Genomic DNA, 21,476 nt, shown 5'->3' with positions numbered 1-21,476 from the left:
CTCCAAAGCACCGAGAAAGGTGCACGAAAAGGGCCGGGGTGTGCGGGGGGGGGCAACCTCGCCCTTCAGCTTCTGACAGGATTATGTTAAAAAGGAGGGCAGGGGGAGACCGCGTCAGCAGCTGCAAGAGCCATGTGCAAAAGGCAGACAGCAGCGTTGCGGCGTGTTTTCGTTGTAAATTTCAAGCAGCAGCTCCCTCCAGCCGGTCGTTTGTTGCTCCTCCTCCTCCTCCCGCTTTTCTCTCTCGCCTCGCCCGCGCGCCCCGCCCTCTCTCCGGCTCTTGCCGCAGCTGCAGGAAGCCAAGCCCCGCCCTCTCATCCCCGCGTGCGACCGACCGGCTGGCTGGCGGGCGAGTGAGGCAGAGAGCGAGACTCGGGCAAGCCCCATTGTCTGCGCTGAGGCGCCGGCGGGAAGCGCGCGAGAAGCGAAGGCGCACGACCGGTCTCCAGAGAGCCAGGCGAGCGCGCGCGCAGATCACACACACACGCAACCAGGCAAGCCGAGAAGCTGCGCCCGGGCGCGATGCGGGGCGCCAGCCGCCGCTTTGCAGCTGCCGAGAGGCTCCTCCGACACCCGGGCCGGGCTCGGGGCAGCGGCAGCTGCTGAAGAGGGAAGGAGGCCGGGCCGGCGCCGGCGCCCCAAACTTCGCCCTTTTGCCTTGACAGGGCGCGCCTTTTCTTCCTCCCTCCCCTCGCCGCCCCATGGAGACGCTGAGCGCCGTGCGGGCGAAAGTAGGGGCCAGGAGCCCCGGCGGCTGCGAGGCGGGCGGCACCGGCGAGCCCCAGCCCGCGCCGTCTTCCAGTCCTGCCGGCCGAGGCTCTCCGGCGCACCCGGCGCCGGACTCGCCCGCTTATCGACTGGAGGATCTGGAGACCTTAGCCACTGTTGGTGAGTGAGGCTGGGCGCCAGCCAATGAAAAACAAAGGAGGGGGGGGGATAGAACGTGCTCGTCTGCAGCCGCAGCTGCCCCCATGACCACCCACCAGGTTTAAGAGGCGTCTCTGACTGGCAAGGGACACCCCCCCTCCTTTTTAGCGCCCTCGCGATACGTAATTCTGGTCACCTCTGTGCTCACAATGCCATACCTCTGGGGCGCTCCCTAGACCAGGTAGTGAAATACAACCTTGCGGTGTCCCTCCTTTTGGAGATCATTCTCTGTGAGAGCCACGGCAACCGGAAAGCTGTTGCTACTGCTTTCTTTCCCCAGGGCAGAGCCCCAGAGGATGCTGCCAGCTGCTAACACTGTGCCATCTCCACAAGCATGGATGGGCGCACCTCATGCCCAGGAAACAGTTTGTTTCTTTGGCGTCTAGGCTCACTTCTTAACATGATCTGGGCTTGGTGTCTTCCTTCCTGTTTTCGTATCCGGAAAGCTTCCCCAGTACTTTTTATCAGAGAGAAACAGAACAAGCTTTTTGCAGATGGCAGTTGAGAAGCAGGCAGGTGCCCAGCGGTGCTTGAGAACTGTCAAACCCAATGTGGAGAAGACTGGTGTTTGGTCTCTGTTTATCCACTAGTAGTCTGGATTTTGCCCAAATCTGTCTGGTGGCAAAAAGCTGAACTGGTTTTGTAAACAGTGTGTGGTCCTGTTTATCCCAGAAACTACTCTTGAGTTTGCAACCCACAAACCCTTTGAACAAAAATATTTGCATGTAAATTGCTCTGAGTCCTGGCGACATCATCGAGCGTTCAGCCTGTTTAACTGAATAATATGCTGTTTAAGCAGTGCATCAGTCATAACCTTATGTTGCAAGTAACTTTGATGCTTGCTTTCACAAGTGTTGTGTGTGAAGTAATTATGTAAGTTGATGTATGTTTATAGCTCTTTATGCGTATACTGAGTATTTGCTAAATGTGTGCGCTCTTCCTACAGTTCGCTTGCAAATTCCATCCAAGCTCCTGTTAATATTAAACATGGCTTGCAACTGTGGGCTTGTTCTTCTGTTCAGCTACTCAGGTTTCATGATATCTAAAGCATTTTAGTATTGCTCACGTGATGAGCTGGAATGTGTATTCCTTTTTAAAGGCAGATAATCTGTAGAATCTTAAACAGGACCAGGACTAAGGGAGTTCTTCACTTGGACATGACTTTCTTACCCCAATTTCCCCTCTTGAGGGATGTTTGCATCTGATCTGCGTAGATGGTTTTGTTAGCAGGCATTGGCTGCAGTGGGAGAGGAAGGAGAAGGGACACAGGGGAGGAGAGGATATGATTACAGTGCCATATGACACATTGGGAAATCTGATGTGAAATACTTCGTAAGAGAGGGCACCTGACATAAACAACCGCTGCCATTTGTTTCGACTTAAAAGGCCCTTTCATACATTACTCTGTGTATTTCATACAGTAGATCCCAACCTCTTGGTGCCTAGCACTGCTTAGGGTGACTAACAACAATTAAAACCTGCCATCAGATGAGTGCATATTTATAAAAGTACATAGGAGGGGGAGGGGCAGAGTTCCTCCTTACATGGGTTGTATTTAGTATGGCTCTAAAGTGATTTCTTCTTGCACAACAGAACGTTCTGCTTGTCTCCTCGCCCCGCCCTTTGGAGCCCACCCCCCAACTGCTCAGGATTTCCCCCCAATCCTCTGGAGCGGATTTGAGGATGGCTCAGGGTGCATGAAGGAGGAGATGGGATCTTGTTGCATTGGCGCTAATACTTACACTAGTGCAAAAATGCTGCCCTTGGAGAAAAGTGTATGTCCATAGTGTCTTTTGATATGGTAAAATGAATTGGTGTAGGTTATGGGGCACAGCCAGACATATTGAAGATACCCCATCCCACATATGTGCATTTGTTTAGTGACAGAGTAACATCTGGTAGCAAGGAATTCATACAGGTGAATGATCAGGCTGGCAGTGAAGGGGTGTATCTCTCTGCCCCTCTACAAGACTGTGGGCAGGAATATAGCTTGCTATGAAGCTAGTATCCTTTCTGTCTGCAGAGAAGGGTAAGACAGTAGTACTTCACAGCTACAATGGAAACACAGGGTACTAGGGTCTTACCCGGCTGGTAACTTCGGGGTTTATCTGCAAGATTGGCCCATAATCTCCCCGCTACAGCTCCTGGGAAGCTATATTAATTTTGTGTGCCAGTGTTATTCTGATCAATTTGGGTCTCAGCTAGTGGATAAACTGTCTTGTCTTCAAATTAAGGAATTTATAGCATGGCTTGATTTGCCTGCTAGGCACATGGTTTTCATGTAAGGTGAACCTCCTAAAGAAGTTCTGGCAACTAAGAGGGAGCTGTAAACTATTAATGTGTTGAATGGGTCAAGAGGCATGATCATTATTGGATACCCTGGGTCAACTAAGAGCGTCTGCAGTAAGGGCATCGCTGGGGGCCATGTGATAGGTTGCATCTTTCCCTCTGGCATTGCAGAGGGAATTTTGATATCAAAACCTCCTTCCCCAACTGTCCCAGCTCCTTGTCCAACTGGCATTGATTGCAGTAGAGCCAAAAGGGGTGTGTGCTAGGAAGTGGCTTGGATCTGAATGATAGAATGCCCAACATACCAACATACATACCAACAACACAACACAAACGGGTGGAAGATTTAAACACACTTCTGAACAGGCGCTAAATCTCTCCATGGGAAACAATGGGAGAGAAAACAAATACTATTCACATGATATGTGAATGGATATAGGAACATCCCTCCATCCTTGCTTCGGCCCTGTGGGTAGAGCCAGGCAGAGCTTTGGATGGGCTGTTAAGCCAGCTTTGTATTTCCTGCCACCAGTTGTTCATGTATTGTGTGTATACCTCCTACAGACAGTGCTGAAATACATAACGACAGTAGCTCACTTCAGACATACCATCAACGTGTTGTGACTTCCATGACTTTATTTTTATCTGTAAGCGAAGCTACGTTGAGTTCTGTCATGGAAAAGGTGGGGTAGCAGTGCTAGAAACTCAGATATATAAGCCAGGTGTAAATGGCTCCTTAAATTAAGGTGACAGTTGCCAAAACGAAATGCCTCATTGCCATTTTGGGTCAGACGGTTCGAAAGTCATTTTCAATACAACCTTTAGGTTCCTGAAATTCATTCTGATTGTGGAGATAAAATATAATGGATAGGATTCTACAAAATGTGTTGCTAGTGTGCGAAAACAGTCAGGATCCCAGGATCCCCAGCATGCACCTCCAGATGGTGGAGATGTCAGGTACCATCCTGGTGCCTGGGCATCTTTACTTGGTCACAAGGGGCTAATAGCCAGGTGTAAAATGTGCCTGGTGAATTTCAAATGCTGTGGGGGTAGGAATAAATAAATAAAGGCTCTGCTACATGACATTCACACCTTAAAATGGGTATCTTAAGCAATGGAACCCTTTGCATGCAGAGATATACACCTCTTGGTCACCTTGCTTAGATGCCCATGAGCAAACATAAAGAGTGAGAACTAGAAAGCTTTATGACATTCAAGGTGGGACCAGCAGGATGATGTTTAGTGTGTGGACCCATTTCATATGTGTAATGTGATTATTGGCTCATGAGTTAGTGCGTGCCTTGTTTAGAATCCTAGGATTTTGTTTTTGCATCCAAATATTTTTTTCAAGATATGGAGGACTATTTACACTTTTAAAGATGCAGTTAAACATACTTAGGTAGACACCGCACTTAACAAATGGAAACATGACAAAGGCAGAATAACACATATTTTGATGGGGCAAAATGAGCGTTTTCCAAACCAGCTTTTGAAATGCTTTTTTTTTTTTTGCTGGAAGAAAAAGATAAAATTACTACTTATTTTATTTGCTTCTTCGTGTATTTAAAGATAACCATGTTCACACCTATGTCTTAGGTTTTCATTTTTATTTCACCAAAGTTTTCCCTTAAAACATCAGTTTTATTATCCTGCAGAGTGTTATCTCAAATGAGTGGGATGGATATGCTGAGAAAATGTGTTGTGCTCTATCCATTTACTGAACATTTCAACTAGGAAACTGTCATCTTAAAGCATAGATTTGATCTTTAATTCTCTGAGCACTTGGGTGTCCTCCCATTGATACCAAAGGGAATTTATATAAAGTATAGCTTTGTGCACAGCAGAGGTAATATCACTCCTACATACCTAGTCAGAAATTTGAATTCTGACATGTGCTACACTAAATGCAAGCAGAACTACATATCTGCATTCATTTTGATGCTTGGAGCAAGTTCTCACATTCATTTGATAAAACAGTATTTGTGACTGCACAAGAGAATTGAGGGTGGAGGAGGCATACTCTTGAGTTAATTGAACACACACACACACACACACACACATATATAATCTTAAGTGGCAGTGTTTCTCTGAAGTTTGAGATTTATCTCTTCAAATATTGTCATTATTTATGGTTCTTTTTAGTGGGTGTAACATCTGGACTGGATACAAATTTTGCTAGCTATGCCTCAAACACATGGCTTTTATTGGCAGTCAGAACTTGCAAAATAAGTAAGATCACTTGCTAGGCTTATTTGCATGATTCCCCTATGAAAAACATGGCACACTTATCTGGCAATAAACTCTCTTGAACAAAGTGGAACTTAACTATGAACAAACATACCCTGGATTGCACTGTAAATTTGTGACATAACCAAAAGGTGTTATGGTGTTGACTTACATTATATGTTCAGCCAATAGAAAGAAACAATGGCTACAATTCTGTAGACAAGTTGTTTAAGTCCCATGGATTTAAGTGGGATTGAACCAGCCCAATTATGTATGCTTTAATCTTCAAAAATAAAGATCCTATTGTCATTCAGGAATCCCTGTGAATAGTTAGGAAATAGAAAATTGGCTGATACAATCCTTAAACAAGGAATTATAAAAATAGTGAATTGGGTGATTGTTTCAGCTATAGAATAAAGACACAGACTTTTCATTTCCACAACATAGCATACTGCAAAAAGGTTCAGGCAAAGGCAATTAATCCTTATGTCTTGTTTCACCCGTATATTTCCAACACAATCGCTTTCAAGTTGTACTGAGTTACACTAGAAACAGTCGTACCTTGGTTCTTGAACGAAATCTATTCCGGAAGTCCATTTGATTTCTGAAACATTTGAAAACCAAGGCACGCCTTCTGATTGGCTGCAGGAGCTTCCTGCACTCAAATGGAAGCTGCGTCGGACATTCGGCTTCCGAAAAAAGTTTAAAAACTGGAACACTTCGAGGTTTTCGGCATTCGGGAGCCAAAACTTATGAGTACTGAGGTGTTTGAAAACCAATGTACAACTGTATTATTAATTACATTTCTATCCCACCCTTCCTCAATTGCGCTCAGGGCAGCATACATGGTTCTGCTTTTATCATTCTTTGCATTCACAGACCTGTGTAGTAGGTTAGGTTGAGAGACAATTACTGGTCCAATTTCACACAGTCCAAGGCTCTAAGAACTACTGTATGTTGAAGTTTAAACATGCTCTGATAGGTGGTACAACCTTGAGCAGTCTTTCTCAACTGTGGGTCCACATATGTTGGACTACAACTCCCATCATCCCTAGCTTGCAGGATAAGTTGTCAGGATGTGAGTTGTAGTCCAACAACATAAGGGGACCCAAGTTTGAGTCAATATTGTAGACTACAACTCTAATGCCTAACCACTTGCTATGCTGGCTGGATTGGATGGGAGTTATAATCCAAAACACGTGGAGTCCACCGTGTTGGCTACCCTGATCTTGAAAGTGCAAATTTGGCTATAGATTGGTCTACAAATTTTGGCTACGCTATGTAGTTAGTTGTTTCTGACTTCTGCGAAGTCCCTCTTCCCAGGGGAAGAGCTCTTTTATGTCTTGCTTTGCAACAGGCATTGAAGGAGGGCAAAACCAGCAAAAGGCTCACTGCTGCTTACCTTTTCCTATGCCAGGCATGTGAAGTGGAAGAAAAGATCTCCACTGATAATCCTGAACCATCTGGCAGTGAGAACCATCTAGCACTGAGCTTGCTGGCTGAAGCCACATCAGTCTCTCCTATTGTTTGTGTCTTTTTAAAGTTTAGAGCAAAGTAAAGACTTGACAGAGAGAATCTTTAGAGTTGGGCAATGCTGGAAAGGAAGTCTCTCCCAGTGGCCATGTTTGTGGCCCTGTATTGCTATTGTTTGTCACTATGGTATATATTTTTGAATTTCTATTTTGTAAACTGCCCTGTGATCCTTGGATGAAGGGCAGTATAGAAATTTAATAAATAATAATAGTAATAAATAATGTTACTGTCTACATTCATGTATTGTAATTGTAGACTTTAGCCCGCTAGTTTTTATGCCAATAAGATAAGAGGTCCATTGATTCAATGGGCCTTAAGTGTTGTTGAGTCCTCTTTTCCCTCAGTGGTCCTGCAGTATCTGGTCTGCAATGCACCTTTCTCTACATGCTTCAACTTTTTTGATGTCGTGAAGTACTGCTCTGCTTTTAGTGTCTGCTGCCTGACCCTATGTTTACAAATCTCTTTGTGATATTATCCCCGAACTGTCATAGTCTTCTCATCTGCTTTTTCTTACTCTTCCCTTGTTAAAAAGGGCCTTGTATAGTTGCTCAGGGAGCAGATTGCTTAAGGGCATTGGCCAAGCCTTTGATTTTCTGTTCAAAGATCCTTCATCTAAGTGAAATTGTGCTGGAGGATATTTACATTATGGACTCCTGGATTATACCTTATGGGTGCAGTGGTCACAGATTTGTAATGCTACGGCTTTTTCTTAGGACTGAGTGAAAAGCATTCCAAAATTATCCATGCTATTTGTGGGTGACAAAATTTAGAGGGGCCATTTTTATGCTCAATATTCTCTGGGATGAGGAGGTTGAATTCTTCAACAGTTTGCATAGGGGGGGAAACCCAAAAGGCACAGAAAAGTCATCTTGCGATTTCCCCCTCTACTTAATGTTCAGTGAAACACTGTTGTTTATATTGATAGATGAAGGGCTTCGTGTTGTAAGAGGAAGACATGAAGGAGTAGCATCAAACCATAAGTGCCAGCTCCCTGGGTGCCTGAGCACCCACAAAATTCCCCATGAAGGGGCCGGGCACCCACAAATTTCAGTGCCAGGGCCATGAACATTGCATGGCACCCACGGCCCTGGGCACCCATGGTCGTGGGGCCAAGCTGACACTCCTGCATTAAACCCATTGTTTTCCTTCAGCAAATATTAAACTATATTGGGCTGGATATACAGTTGTACTCAGAATTCCCCATTCTGCATACTGGGAAATTGTACCAGCTCTGTGCATGTCCTAAATATCAAGGCAAAATGCAATGATTTGGGGGCAAATGCACATATTCCCGAGTTGGATTGTTCTATTAACATGGAATGTTGAGGTGGACCCTGGAGTCCCAAACCTTTTGAATAGTTTCCCCCCAAAGTTGCAACATCCCCCCACATTTTCTGAGAAATGAAACCAAGCTGACCAGGAAAACTCCCAGAACTTGAATGACAAGGGAGGTTGCAGATATAAGGTGAATCTTGTAGTCACTGCACACATCTACGTCATACTCATGGAGAAATCAGGAGGACTATTCTGGTGGGACATCCTTTAACATATTTGGGTTTCTTTTTGGTGGGGTGTGTATGTGTTGTGTTCCAAAAAAGGATATTACCAGATAGTTCTCAGAATGTTCCTTTTCTGATATATTTATCAGAGTTCAAGCCTGGTTTTCAGCCTTTTTAAAAACTATTATATTGCCGCATCTTTATTTTCATAAGTGAAATGTTATGCTATGTTGAAGGGCATGTTCTATTAAAAGAGAAGAGGTATCAGAAAGGACACTTGCAGCACAATCCTATACACCAGAGCTTTCCAAACTGTGTGTCGCGACACATTAGTGTGTCAGCTGCAGTGTGTACAGTAGTTGTGTCATGCAAACACACCCCAAGCTCCTCTCGTGGCTCGAAAGGGGTTAGTATAACCTCTGGTTTGCTAGTAAAACTGAATTACTATGTAACAAAATGATGCAAAACTGAATTACTGTGTTGCGAAATGATACATGTCCAAAAAGTGTGTCAGCAATATGAAAAGTTTGGAAAGCTCTGCTATACATGTTTATTTAGAAGTTAGTCACATTGATTTCCATGAGGGTTACCCTCAGTTAAATGGATATAGGAATGCAGCCACAGAGGGAGACTGGGCTTTTATCTGGGGGTTTTTTTTGGGGGGGGGATGGTTGTGTTGCAAGTTTAAAAGGCTCAAATGCTATGGAAATGTAACTTTTCTTCAACAGGAAGGTAGCATATTTATAGCCTCATCCTCTTTTTTATGTTTGTGATACACAGTTGCATCGTTTCCTTACTCCCTTTATGTCCTGAGATCTACAGTGTAGTATTACATTTATTTATTTTTTATCTTTCTTTGTTGTTGCTTGGCACAGATTCACTGATGCAAACTATCGTAGACTTGTGTGTTTAGTTTCAAGAAAACTTTTGTTTCCTTTTGTTGAATTCTTTTGTTTTCTTTTTTTGTCACAGTTACCTCCTAGCAATGCTTAGGTTGCCCTGTGCTTAGTCTTGAAAATGCCCTCTGAAATGGGAATTGTGAGAGCATGTGAGCTTGATCATTTTCAGAGAGGAAGAAGACTTTAAACAACACACAAACACCACCCCATTTTCAGTGGCTATAAATAATAAACGGGGCAAATAACAGTGGAATAAATAATAGTTGAATTCAATGTATTTATATAACTTATTATTAACTAGGTATTTTAATATCTAACCTGATCCAAAGGATTGAGCGGGGATAGAAACAACATTAATAATAGGGAGTTGCTTTCTAGAACTGTAAATAAACACAATATCATCTCTCTACTCCTCAACAGTTGTTGCAATGCTAAAATCTTAAGACTGCTTTTTGTTCTTCTTTTGTATACCGTAATTCGTCCCCCCACCACCACTCTCAGCTAAAGATCTCTCAGTAAGCTGGTCTGCACATTAAAGCCAAACCATAGAACAAGCCTTATGTTCTTCAGCTTAATAGTAATTAAGATAATAAAATTGAGATATGAAAATTCTGCTTTAAGGTTAAGAAACAAAGTGAAGCAGGTGTTTCACCTTGCAGTATTGAGTTGCTCCCTTTTTATTCTGAGTCTCACATTGGTTTCTTTATGGTAACTCAATGGTTCATGTTCCAAAGTTCTACTAATGCCCTAAATAAGAATAGTGTTAGTGGATATCTGCCACAGAAAATAAAGTTGGATTGTTATGTACCATTGGTTTTCTTTGTGAGCATGGGTAATACTGGGTTCAGTTTCCCCAACCTAGAATGAACCACTCTTTCATGATATCTTTTAACCATCAAGGACCTTGTCTGTGGAGCATTTGAGGAGAGTTATTAGCTTATATGATTCTCATTAAACCTCGGGTAAACTGTAGACAAGTTATGCGATTATCTTTTAACAGAATGGTGCTGGAATGGAACATGTTCACAATAGTTCCGTAATTTTTTTTTTTCTTGAGTCACTTTCAATGCAACTCAGTATCAAATATTAATGTATTCATTCTGACAAGCTATAAATAGCAGAAAGACGCAGCAAACACACAAGTGGGAAGAAGGCCTCTTCACATAGAAGTCTTTTTTTAGAAGCAAACAATTAAAATTGGGTATGTTTCTATAGCATGAAAAATACAGATGTTGTTGTTTAACAACACCTGCCTTTATGGACTTAACATATGTGTAAAGTAAGGGTAAGGATGATCCATCTCTAAAGGCTGTGGCACTCCAGAATCTTCCAGCTCCCATTATCCCAGCCTATTGCCCTTGCAGGATGGGGCTGATGAAATACAGCTTATCCACCCCTGGAATGAGGTTGAGCAATGTGTTTTTAGTAGTCAGCCAGGCACCTTTAAGAAGGTTACCAGCAGGGCAGTGGAGGTGATTGTTTCCTTCCATCCCTATGATCTGACATTCCGAGAGAAATCGCTTTTCAACATTTGTGCTGTTGCTTAATGACTGTGGCTGATTAATGTCTCGATAGACCTGCTCCACACAAATTTGCCACATCATTTTCAAAAGGCTTCTAGGGTAGCAGCTATTGCCATATTTTGGACTAATGACTTCTCCAAGTTGGGTCTGCTTGTCCCTCAAAGTCATCCCGGAGTAGATCCTAAAATCAAAACAATTCTAAAGATGTGTGAGGATTGTTGTTTAAATGTTTAAAACTAATGCCTGAGGAAGGGGTTGTGTTGACCATCCTTCCCCTGTCCTGTCAGTTAAGATTTGGTAGGCGAAAGGTCACAAAGTCTGCTTGTATTTAGAAAGGAATGGATGGGTGAATGTTTTGCCTCTTGGCTAAAGGCAAGAGAGAGAAAACAGTTTTGAAAGGAAACATGGAACTAGTTATATGTTCCTTTGTAGACCAACCTTATGCTAGGAGAAATGTGGCTCTAGAGTGGACATGGGGAACCTTTAGTGGCCATGCTTGCTAGGGCTGATGTGAACTGTAGTTCAGCAACATCTGGAGGACCAAAGTTCCTCCCCCCTCCTGCTCTAGAGGAACAGTGACATCTTCTGTATTTTTCTTGATTCTTGCCTTTTGCAGGGCAGGAGATAAATTCAGTACAATAAATAAAATTAAATAAGTTAGATTGTGTTGTATGCTGGTAGACTCCCTAATGCTAAACTGCTGAACATCAAATGATCTTTCTTAACCACATTTATTTTTAGTATTTCTCTTTCTGCAGTGACTTGTCAGTCTTAAGTGCCTGAATTAAATTGGAGTTTTGAGCTCTGTTGCCTACTACTCAGGTTCTCCTGCCTGTTGCTCCAAGTGAAATAGCATGTTTAATATGAGTTTGAAGTGGTATTCCTTCAAATCTTCCACAGATGAAATGTTCTCTGTGATATTCATTTAAACGTTGCTTTGAATTCAGCTGCAGCCCAGCCCATAATTATGTGCAGCAACTTCATTAAAGGCAGTGGGACTTTCATTTGCTTACTTCGTGCATGGGATTGTAGCTTTGAACTCTGCTTAGTTTTGCAAACGTATTTATAATTTTAATAACCGGTGGACTTTGGATCATTTGCCATGGAATTGCATATTGCTTGTTGGCATAAGAGAGCTTGCTTAGCTCTGACCTGTATTATCCCTGCTCTTCTTGCAATGTTTCATAGTGATGGACAACTTTTGCTCAAAAGACCAGTACATATCAGATTTTTGTCTGCAAAACTACATTTTAAAAAAGTAAGTAGCTTGGAAACTTAATATCTGCATATGTGTGGTCCAATCCACTACCAAACCAGTTCAGCAGCATTTTATCTGAGTTCACGTTCCACAAGGGACAAAGCGTGGCCAGTGTTGCATTGTGGTAATATCAATGACACAACTGCAAAGTTTATTCAAGGTTTACTGCTTAACTTCCTCCAGAATTCTCATGCAATTTTGGGAAATACAGCCAGATGTCTCTCTGTGTTTTCAGTTATGAGTGTGGAACTGACACTGCAAAGCATGTGCTTTCGTAGAGGAGACAATACGTATTGCCCAGTCTTGCCAGTCAATCCACAAACATTACTAGCCCCCAAATGTTTTTACTTCTTCATTTGATCACATATAACAAATGAACTCATATGTCTTTTTAGCACAGTTGTTATCTGTGAGTTGCCTTGAGTCCTGTGAGGGGAAAATGTGGTAAATTGCTACTACTGCTACTATTTTTTATTATTATTATTATTATTATTATTATTATTATTATATTAGTTGTTTGTTTGTTTGTTGTTGTTGTTGTTAGTTGTTGTTGTTACCACCAGTTGTCTAAAAGGTGAAACAAGTGGCCCACTTTTTTCTGGAGGCAATTCTTACACATGAGTAGAAGCCTGCTGTATGTCGAGACCTTGCACTAGAGCCCACACATATTTTCCTTGAGATCGGTGTGCACAGTTAAAGCTCCAGCATTCTGCTTTCAGGCACCTTTGACTGAGGTGTGTCTCCAGAGAACACACGTGTAAAATGGCATTGCCACTGTTATGAAGGCTTCCATACTGGATGCTGATGATATTAGGGACTTCTTCTCTTCGTGAGATCCTGGTTGCATTCCCCATCCCCACCCCAGTTTGGCTATGAAGAACATTTTGTACCCTTTTTCTCCCATTAAAAAAGCAATAGAAATTAGATGACATGGCTTTCAGGTATTGCTTGCTGAGAAATAATAAGGTGACCAATAGCTACTAATCATTTGGTTGTGTGATACTTCCAGTATCTGAGGCAATATGCCTCTGAATAGCTGTTGGACTCGTGTCCTATTTATGTACTTCTCATGGTGTAAGCACAGGATGCTGAACTAGATGACCTTTGATCTGACCCAGTAGGCTTTCTCCTACGATCATGCAAAAGCACAAGAAGTTTGAAATTACAGAGATTTTTAAGCATGATATTTCTTGTCCTTATGAATTTGAATATAATGCTTGTGGTGTCTGGGAACTGTGGTTTCCTCTCCCTTTCCCAAATCTTCCAAAGCACTTCCCAATTTGCATTTGCAGGTGTAACTTTTTATTGGTTTAGCAACAGTAAAATATTATGTTTTAATTGGTCTGGTACTAAATGTATCAGGTCACAAAGGGTGTCCGTCTGGAGTATTTTGTATATGTCAATCCTGATAGGTTTCAAGTTCCCTGTGCCAAAACAACCATGAGTAAATTCTAAATCTCCTGCCTGTTTAGCTGAATGAGTTCTTATAGGCTTACAGAATTCAGCAAAGTTGAACTTGTTTGGAATGACAAACATGCTTTACTTTTGGGAGATCATAGCTTTGTTCCATATAAGAAACAGAATATCGTTGATGGAATCATGGTTTGTGGTGAGTGAATTTAAAGGAGCAGCTTTGAGTTGTTTAAGTACCTGTCACCATGTTTTTGCCTTGGCTGTTAGAAGAATCGTGTTCTGTCCCATGAGAGTAATTCACTAATTATGTCTTACTGAATTCTGTACTGTTCTCCCTAATGTGAGCCAGGAGTAGCAATTCGACAATGAATTCGAAGGGGTGTGTGTGTGTGTGTGTGAGAGAGAGAGAGAGAGAGAGAGAGAGAGATACCATTGTAATCATTTTTGTTTTGATACCACATTTATTTTTTATGCTACAGATGTGCGACCAAGATTACAAACAAAAAAGTAATACTCTTAATAAAGGTTTAAAGTTATCCAGTAATGCTTCAGGGAATATGTTCAAGAGGCTTTTGACTGTACAAGATCATGCGCTTCTTCCCTTGTGAATGCCTAACCAGTTACAGTGGTACCTCGGGTTAAGAACTTAATTCGTTCTGGAGGTCCATTCTTAAGCTGAAACTGTTCTTAACCTGAGGTACCACTTTAGCTAATGGGTGCCTCCTGCTGCTGCTGCACCGCTGCCACACAATTTCTGTTCTCATCCTGAAGCAAAGTTCTTAACCCGAGGTGCTATTTCTGGGTTAGCAGAGTCTGTAACCTGAAGCGTCTGTAACCCGAGGTGCCACTGTATTACAGTATACTGCAAGGAATTTTAGCTTGCCTGGATACAATAGCACCACTAGTAATTTGGGATACTCTTTTAAAATGTGTGGGACTCCTCTGTTTTGGAATGGGTAGAACTTGTTTTGCCACATTCAAATTAGGAAAGAAGGGTGGAGAGCAAGGCATAACTTAGAGACACTTAGCTGCATCCTCCTCCAAAGGGTGCATCAGCCTCCTTTCTTGCTGTGCACTTTAATTACTATAGCATGCACTCATTAGTAGATGGACAAGGTGTGGAATGTCTTGCTTCACATGAGACAGGCTTGAGTAGGAGGTGGGGGAGATTTGCCTTAGATGATGAAGGAGAAGGGAGGAAGATCCCCTTCTGATTCCTGCCTTAAAACTGTGCGAGTGAGGTCTGTCAGTTTCACTTCTGCTGTCAAAACTGAGAAGTGAGACTGACAGGGTTTGGCTTCCTTCATAGTGTGAAGTGGAACTTGGAAATCTCAGTCAGTGCTGTGAGGCAGTTCCCTTCCTAAATTAAGTTATGTATCCAAGCCAGAATGAAACTAAAGGTTTCCTATGTATTTGCTTTGGACTTTTAAGTAACAAATCATTAGAAAAACAAAATGGGAAGCACAGATAATACAACCAAACATCAACCAAATGTTCACATAATGATATAAGAATGAATGGGGATATTTTTGCTCATCACAAGTGACAGGGGCCAGTCACATTTATACAAACATGTCTTCCATAGCACTCATAACTGTAGTGGACAAAAAAGAGGAGAAGAATCACATCTTCACAGGAAAAATTAAATATCTATTATTATTATTATTATTATTATTATTATTATTATTATTATATCCCATTTTGCCTCCAAGGAGCTCAAGGTTCTCACCCATAGTTCTCACCCACTCCATTTTATCATCACAAAAACCCAAAGAGGTAGGTTAGGCTGAGAGACTGTGACTGGCCCAAGGTCACCCAGGGAGCTTTGTGGTTGAGTGGGGACTAGAATCCAGGTCTCCCAGGTCTTAGTCTAGCAATCTAACCACTACACCACACTGTAGCATGAGTACTTGGGGACTGCTGCAGCTGGAGCACTGGTATGAGTTTAAGCCTTCTTGCAACTGATCTGTATATTTTTAGGCTGAAAAAAAGAATTGTTTGAAAAGTCTTAAAGAGCCACCTTACACTAGTTCATGGCGTTTAATGGAATGGAATGAAATGAAATGTTTGGTGTAGTCAATCATGTATAGGCATTAAAATGCACTCATATAATGACACTTTTTAAGTGTGAAAGCGAAAGAAAGAGGGAGGAGGATCGTAGCGTAAAATGTGGAATACGTGAATGTACACACAGTGGAATGTTGTATGTACTTGCGGGTTTCTGGCAAGATAACACCCGCAGCACTTCACTGAGATGGAATTTGTCCTAAGGTGCTTGCCAGAGTTGAACAGGTACATACACTCTTTCTAGATATGTCTACCAGATAAGAGGCATTTTAGACTACTTATTTGCTGCTGGAGCAGAACAGTAACATGGAGTCCATTATCTTGTGTTGTGGCCATTGATAATACGCCTTGTCTTCAGCTGTTCTGTGTGTAAGTCTGGAAGTGCATTTCAGATTCTCTTAACGATTTGAACTCCTGAACAGGAAGTGAAGGCAGAAAGCGGTGGCTATACTGGTCTTGTAAGATCAGCGTGTTTGACATAGTGCCTACAATAATTCATGCTCTTTAATGTTCCCTTCTCTACCTTTTATATCCTGCATAATGCACCAAATAGGATGAAGACTTCTAAGACAGACAAGAGAAGTGTCACTATTAGCACATGGCTGCACTTAATTCTAGAATTAGTTACTGTGTTCTTCTTTGAATTTTGAACTTTACAAACCCTGTGCAGGTAATCACTGTGCAGATAGTATCTGAAAGAATGCACAAAAAATGTTGTGTTTGTCATAATCCAATGCCATAATGAAATCCCTTGTCAAACACTAGCCAAAGCGGGGAATTGATAAAACCTGATCTCCCAGCCCACATATATAGTAATATTGCTAAGGAATGAACATTTAAAAGAGAAAACTATTCTAAATTCTGAAGCATCCTAGAGATATTTTGAGTCATCAGGATGTCAAGCTTTTAGGAAACTGGAGATTGCCAATTCACTCACAATATGGCAAATTTAGAACTTTCCAGGTTAGAAGTCTTGAGATACGGAGACAGAAAGGTACATCAAAGATCAAAATGTGTGTGTATGCATGATGCAGGCTGGCTTGGGTTCTAATTTGAGTTTTCCTGGTAACTCAAGTTACTTCTGCGATGTACAGGTTCTGTCTGTTTTGCAAACACCTATTGGATAGTGCCTTTGGCAATCAGTCATAAGAGTAGGGATCCACCCAAATGTTTTCTTCTGGTGAACACCTGCCTATTCTGAAAAAGATGAGGCGAATCTCCAATAACTCATGTTAATACCCCTCCAAGCCTTACTGTGACAAAGAGAAACCATTTCCACAGCTTAAAGCTGGGGAGGAGGCAAGAGTTTGACCTATTATGGGGTGTAAGAGGTGTTTTGAGTGTATTTCAAAAGTGCAGAGTGATGTCACAATCAAGAGTCTACCTTTTCCTTCTTGAAGGAGAAACATGATTTGTGGTAGCACAAATTATGGCTTGGTACCAGGCTTATCCACAATTTTTTGGACTCCTGGGGAACAGATACTATCTTTCTTCCTAATGCCTCTGCTTTGTTTTATTTAAACCAACACCCCAGCAGTGAACACTTCTCTACTGCAGCATATAAGCATTTACGTAAAGAGAATGAAAAGCTGCCCATGAGCACGACTGCTTTGTTCTCCCTTCCCAAGTGAATGTTTAACCTCTCTGATATTCACATCCTATTGGTTAAAAGGGGAGTGGGTGAACATCCTTATCTCCGCAGTATGACTGTAGCTCACTTCCGTGTTACTGTGTGACTCTTCAGCTACTAGAACATAATCAAGGTTGCAACATAACCTTCAAAGTCCCTGACAGGAGTTGTAGCATTCGATCAATCTGTTCAGTTTCATGATCTCATCAATTCCAACAGTGTGTGAAACTGTTATGGCATCACGTCAATTTGACCAATAACTGAAGAGCTTTCACTGCCACTACGTGGGAATTTGCAGTATAGTTTGAGATGCTTGAGGAGAAAAGAAATAGGACTTTTATATTACTATGGGGGTTTTTTTGTTATTGTTTTTGGTGTGTTTATATATTACTATCCAAGCAGATTGCTAAGGGTTTGATTAGCTTGCTTCTTTTTAAAAACTATTTGCGAATTATTTTGTAACCTTTTCTAATGTAAAGAAAAGGAAGATGACTCATTGAGACTGGAGGAATTCATTTGCTATAGTGACAAAAGGGCACACAATTAACACTTCTTCTTTTTTTACTGCAATACATGCTTTGCAAATAATTACTTCTCGAATACAGCAAATTTGGCTAAATTTAAGTGGCTAAATATATCACCTTCAAAAAAGTGTGAAAATGCCTTCATCTTGATATCTAAGCTTTTACAGCTTTAAGAAAAAAACCTTAAGAAGTAAAAGGTCTTTTATCAGTTGAACGATTGCTTCAGGGAAGTGGTTTTTTTTAATATTTATATTTTATTAAGGTGGTTTCAGTTAAAAGAAATAAAGTGATACAGAAAAAGAAGGAAAAGTGAGATGGAGAAAAACAACAACAAAGATACATATAAAAGAGAAAATATGCAAAAAAAGAGAGCAATATACGATATTCCCGTAGATTCTTGTATAAATTGGGATAGTGTTATTGTCCTAGTGCTTATGTAAATGTTAATAGCATACCACATTTTGTACAAATTCATTCCAAATTTTATATTTATCCATTCAGACTACACCTATAAACAGTCCATTCATAAACTGCGAGTGATCTCATATTGTCAGTTCATTGATTGGAGGGTACCATATCTTTATTTTTCCAATTCCTCAGTATCAGTCTATTGCCACCATTGGGGCACAGAAAATCCATTTGCATTGTCCCATTGATAGTTTTCATACTGCAGGTATATAGTTCAATAAAATATTCTCTGCTGAAAGATTTAACTTTTTCTGCAGTCATAGTTACATGGTCCATCACTTTCTCCTAAAGCTTGTTATGTAAAGAAAATTGTCTAAACATGTTTCAGAGAGGCATTGTCCTTGCCACATCTCCAACACTGAGCTGTCTTAGCTAACCCTTTTTTTATACAACTGTAAAGGAGTCCAATAAACTCTAAATATTATTTTCTGTTGTATTAGTCTTAATTTTAAATCTAATGACACCTTAGGTATTGAAGTTAATACATGTCTGGGAAGTTGATAGTCCCAATTCTTTATTCCAATTATCTCTTACAGTCTGCATAATGAACTTGTGTATTGTTAATAGATATCTATAAACAGTAATTGTTGGCTTTTTATTTTTGAATGAGTGGTCCAGTTGCTCCAATATCTCTGGTATCTTGGAAGCTGAAAGGGCTGATGCCCCAAACACACTTGTTAGGAGATGTTGTAATTGAAGATAATGCCATTGGGCTGTATCTGATGATATTTTTGTCTTAAAGCAGCAAAAGTATAAAATTCATTTTCCCCATCTATCAGTTGGTCCAATGTCAATACACCTGTTTCCATCTAATTTTTCCATATCAGCATCTTTAGGGAAGTGTTGGTAGCACTTAATTTGCCCCTTTTACGGGGATTCAGGGTATATATTTGTCATCTATTCCTATTTGGCAAATTACCCCTTTTGTATCAGTGGATTCAAAATCATGTCATTAAAATACTTAGTGTACACTTAGACAACACTTTGATCCAGTCCCAGTGAATTGGGGCATAAGTTGATATGCTTATAGAGGTATATGTGTTTCTATAAATGCACATTTGGTAACATTAGAACCTGTCTGGCTGATGCTTGTATTAGTAAGCAAGAGGTAATATGATCATATATTGCTACTGTGCATATTTTCTTTCTGTAAATACATGTCTTTAAGTGAAAAATTCCGAGGTTACATGTCTTTATGTGAAAAATTGACGTAAGCATTCATTCACCTTTTCCCACCTCGTTGTCTGCTGAGCCCCTCTCCAAGCTGATGTGTTGACTTCCTCTTACTATGTAAAATGTATTATTTTTCTCTATTTATTCCCTCATTGGGTACAGTATGGTCTATCTGCAAGAGCAAATAAGCAGGAGTTTGATTGTCTAGTGTGCTATGCTATAAGTTGAAACAGGCCCGGGTACATCTAGCTTCTGAGTAGTTTCAGAGTTAGGTAAAAAAGGTAAATGACCCCTGGACGGTTACATCCAGTCAAAGGCGACTATGGGGTTGCGACGCTCATCTCGCTTTCAGGCCAAGGGAGCTTTCCGGGTCATGAGGCCAGCATGGCTAAACCGCTTCTCGCACGACGGAAACCAGAGCGCACAGAAATGGCATTTACCTTCCTGCCGCAGCGGTAGCTATTTATCTACTTGCACTTTGACATGCTTTCGAACTGCTAGTTTGGCAGGAGCCGGGACAGGGCAACGGGAGCTCACCCCATTGCAGGTATTCGAACCGTTGACCTTCTGATCAGCAAGCCCAAGAGGCTCAGTGGGTTTAGACCACAGTGCCACCCACGTCGGTTTCAGAGTATAAGCCAGTTTGGTTGCACAATATTGGTGGATGATCTTGACCTTGTGATAGATAGGGGGAGTGTATAAAATAGTACAGTCAGTAGAGAATGAGACTCTTAGTCTCAGGGTTGTGGGTTTGAGTCCCACAGTGGGCAAAAAGATGCCTGCATTGCAAGGAGTTGGACTAGATGACCCTTGTGGTCCCTTCCAATGTTACAATTTCATGATTCTATGGCCGTTTGACTTCCTCTACAAATAAGGGGATTTTACAGGGGGTGAGCAGTGTGAGGGATGTGTGCATTTGTAGCAACCCATCCTTCCAATATGTGATATGGATTCTGTGTACTAGCACAAGATACTAGCACATGCCTGTTTGAAAGAGGCACTGATGATCTAGCAACTCCTCTCTCGTAACTATATAAAAGTTGCAAGTTATTAAACAGCCACAGATGGTCAGGGTGAAGGTTTTAAAAAACACACACACACGTACCAAATCTGAACAGGCAATTTAAAAGTGCAAAGTATGAAACAGTTGGTGAGGAAGTGACACCCACAAAATGGAGATACCACTTTCATCCACACATCTGTCTCTTGTTACAAACCTGTTGTAGCGCGCGTGTGTGTGCGCGCACACACACACCAGCTTGGGTGCAGGTTGGATGTATATTGCCCAAAATTGAACATCATTTGAAGTGAAGAAGAGGTGGTGAGGAACCAAGTTAGTGTGGAACCAGTCATTCAGAGTTATACCCAGTGCTAATTCATAGTAAGAATAGATCTGTTGAAATAACTTGTCTTAAGTTACTGAAGTTGATTTATTTTCACTGGGTTTACTTGGAGTATTCTTCATTGGGCACCCCCCCCCTTTTATTCCTGGTGTTGGTGGGGAGATTTTGAAAATGAAATCAATAGCGTTTGGGTGGGGTATCTGTACTATAGTTGTGTACCCTGGAAAGCGCATAGTTTTCAGTAACATTCTGAGTTTCCAATCAAAGTCTAGCTGTTTCTTTTTTGTTAAATGTTGGACTGATACTATTTAAGAGTCTGAAAGCACTGTTGTATGACTTTGCAGATGACAATAGATTGAGGTTTTTTAATGGCCATTTTCCCTCCTTTGTTGCTATGATCAAAGGGTAAAACAAATATTTTATTTTAGGAACGTGTGAATAGCAACACCATTCAGATAGGACTCTTATGGAATGAATGGGTGTGTAACATGGTGAGTGAAATTTAGGGATTAAAGAATTGTTCGTGCATTAGTGTCCTGGCATCTAATAATGGTTTGTGTTGACATCAGTCTTCCAGGAATTATAATTGGAATGAAACTCAGCATCACACATGCTTGTCATATTACTGGTCACACTTTGCTTATGTCTGATATCCTGTTTTCATATCTACTTGTCACTTGTCACAGGGAAGAATCAAGGGTTCA

General features: G+C 41.3%; 1 protein-coding gene across 1 annotated transcript in view; it reads left to right on the top strand.

The window, feature by feature from the left end:
* Positions 1–283: 283 nt before the first annotated feature.
* The window catches only part of PRKX (protein kinase cAMP-dependent X-linked catalytic subunit), a 59,452-nt gene continuing 38,259 nt past the window's right edge, over positions 284–21,476 (top strand). The window contains exon 1 of the mRNA XM_083502052.1: positions 284–888. Within this exon, the coding sequence (XP_083358178.1) occupies positions 702–888 (187 nt within the window). The 5' untranslated portion in view covers positions 284–701. The remainder of the gene's footprint in view (positions 889–21,476) is intronic.

This window comes from Podarcis liolepis (genome assembly GCF_965112155.1).
Source record: "Podarcis liolepis genome assembly, chromosome: 4".
NCBI lineage: Eukaryota > Metazoa > Chordata > Lepidosauria > Squamata > Lacertidae > Podarcis > Podarcis liolepis.
Note: the sequence above shows the minus strand (reverse complement) of the source record. Positions and strands in the feature narration are given on the sequence as shown.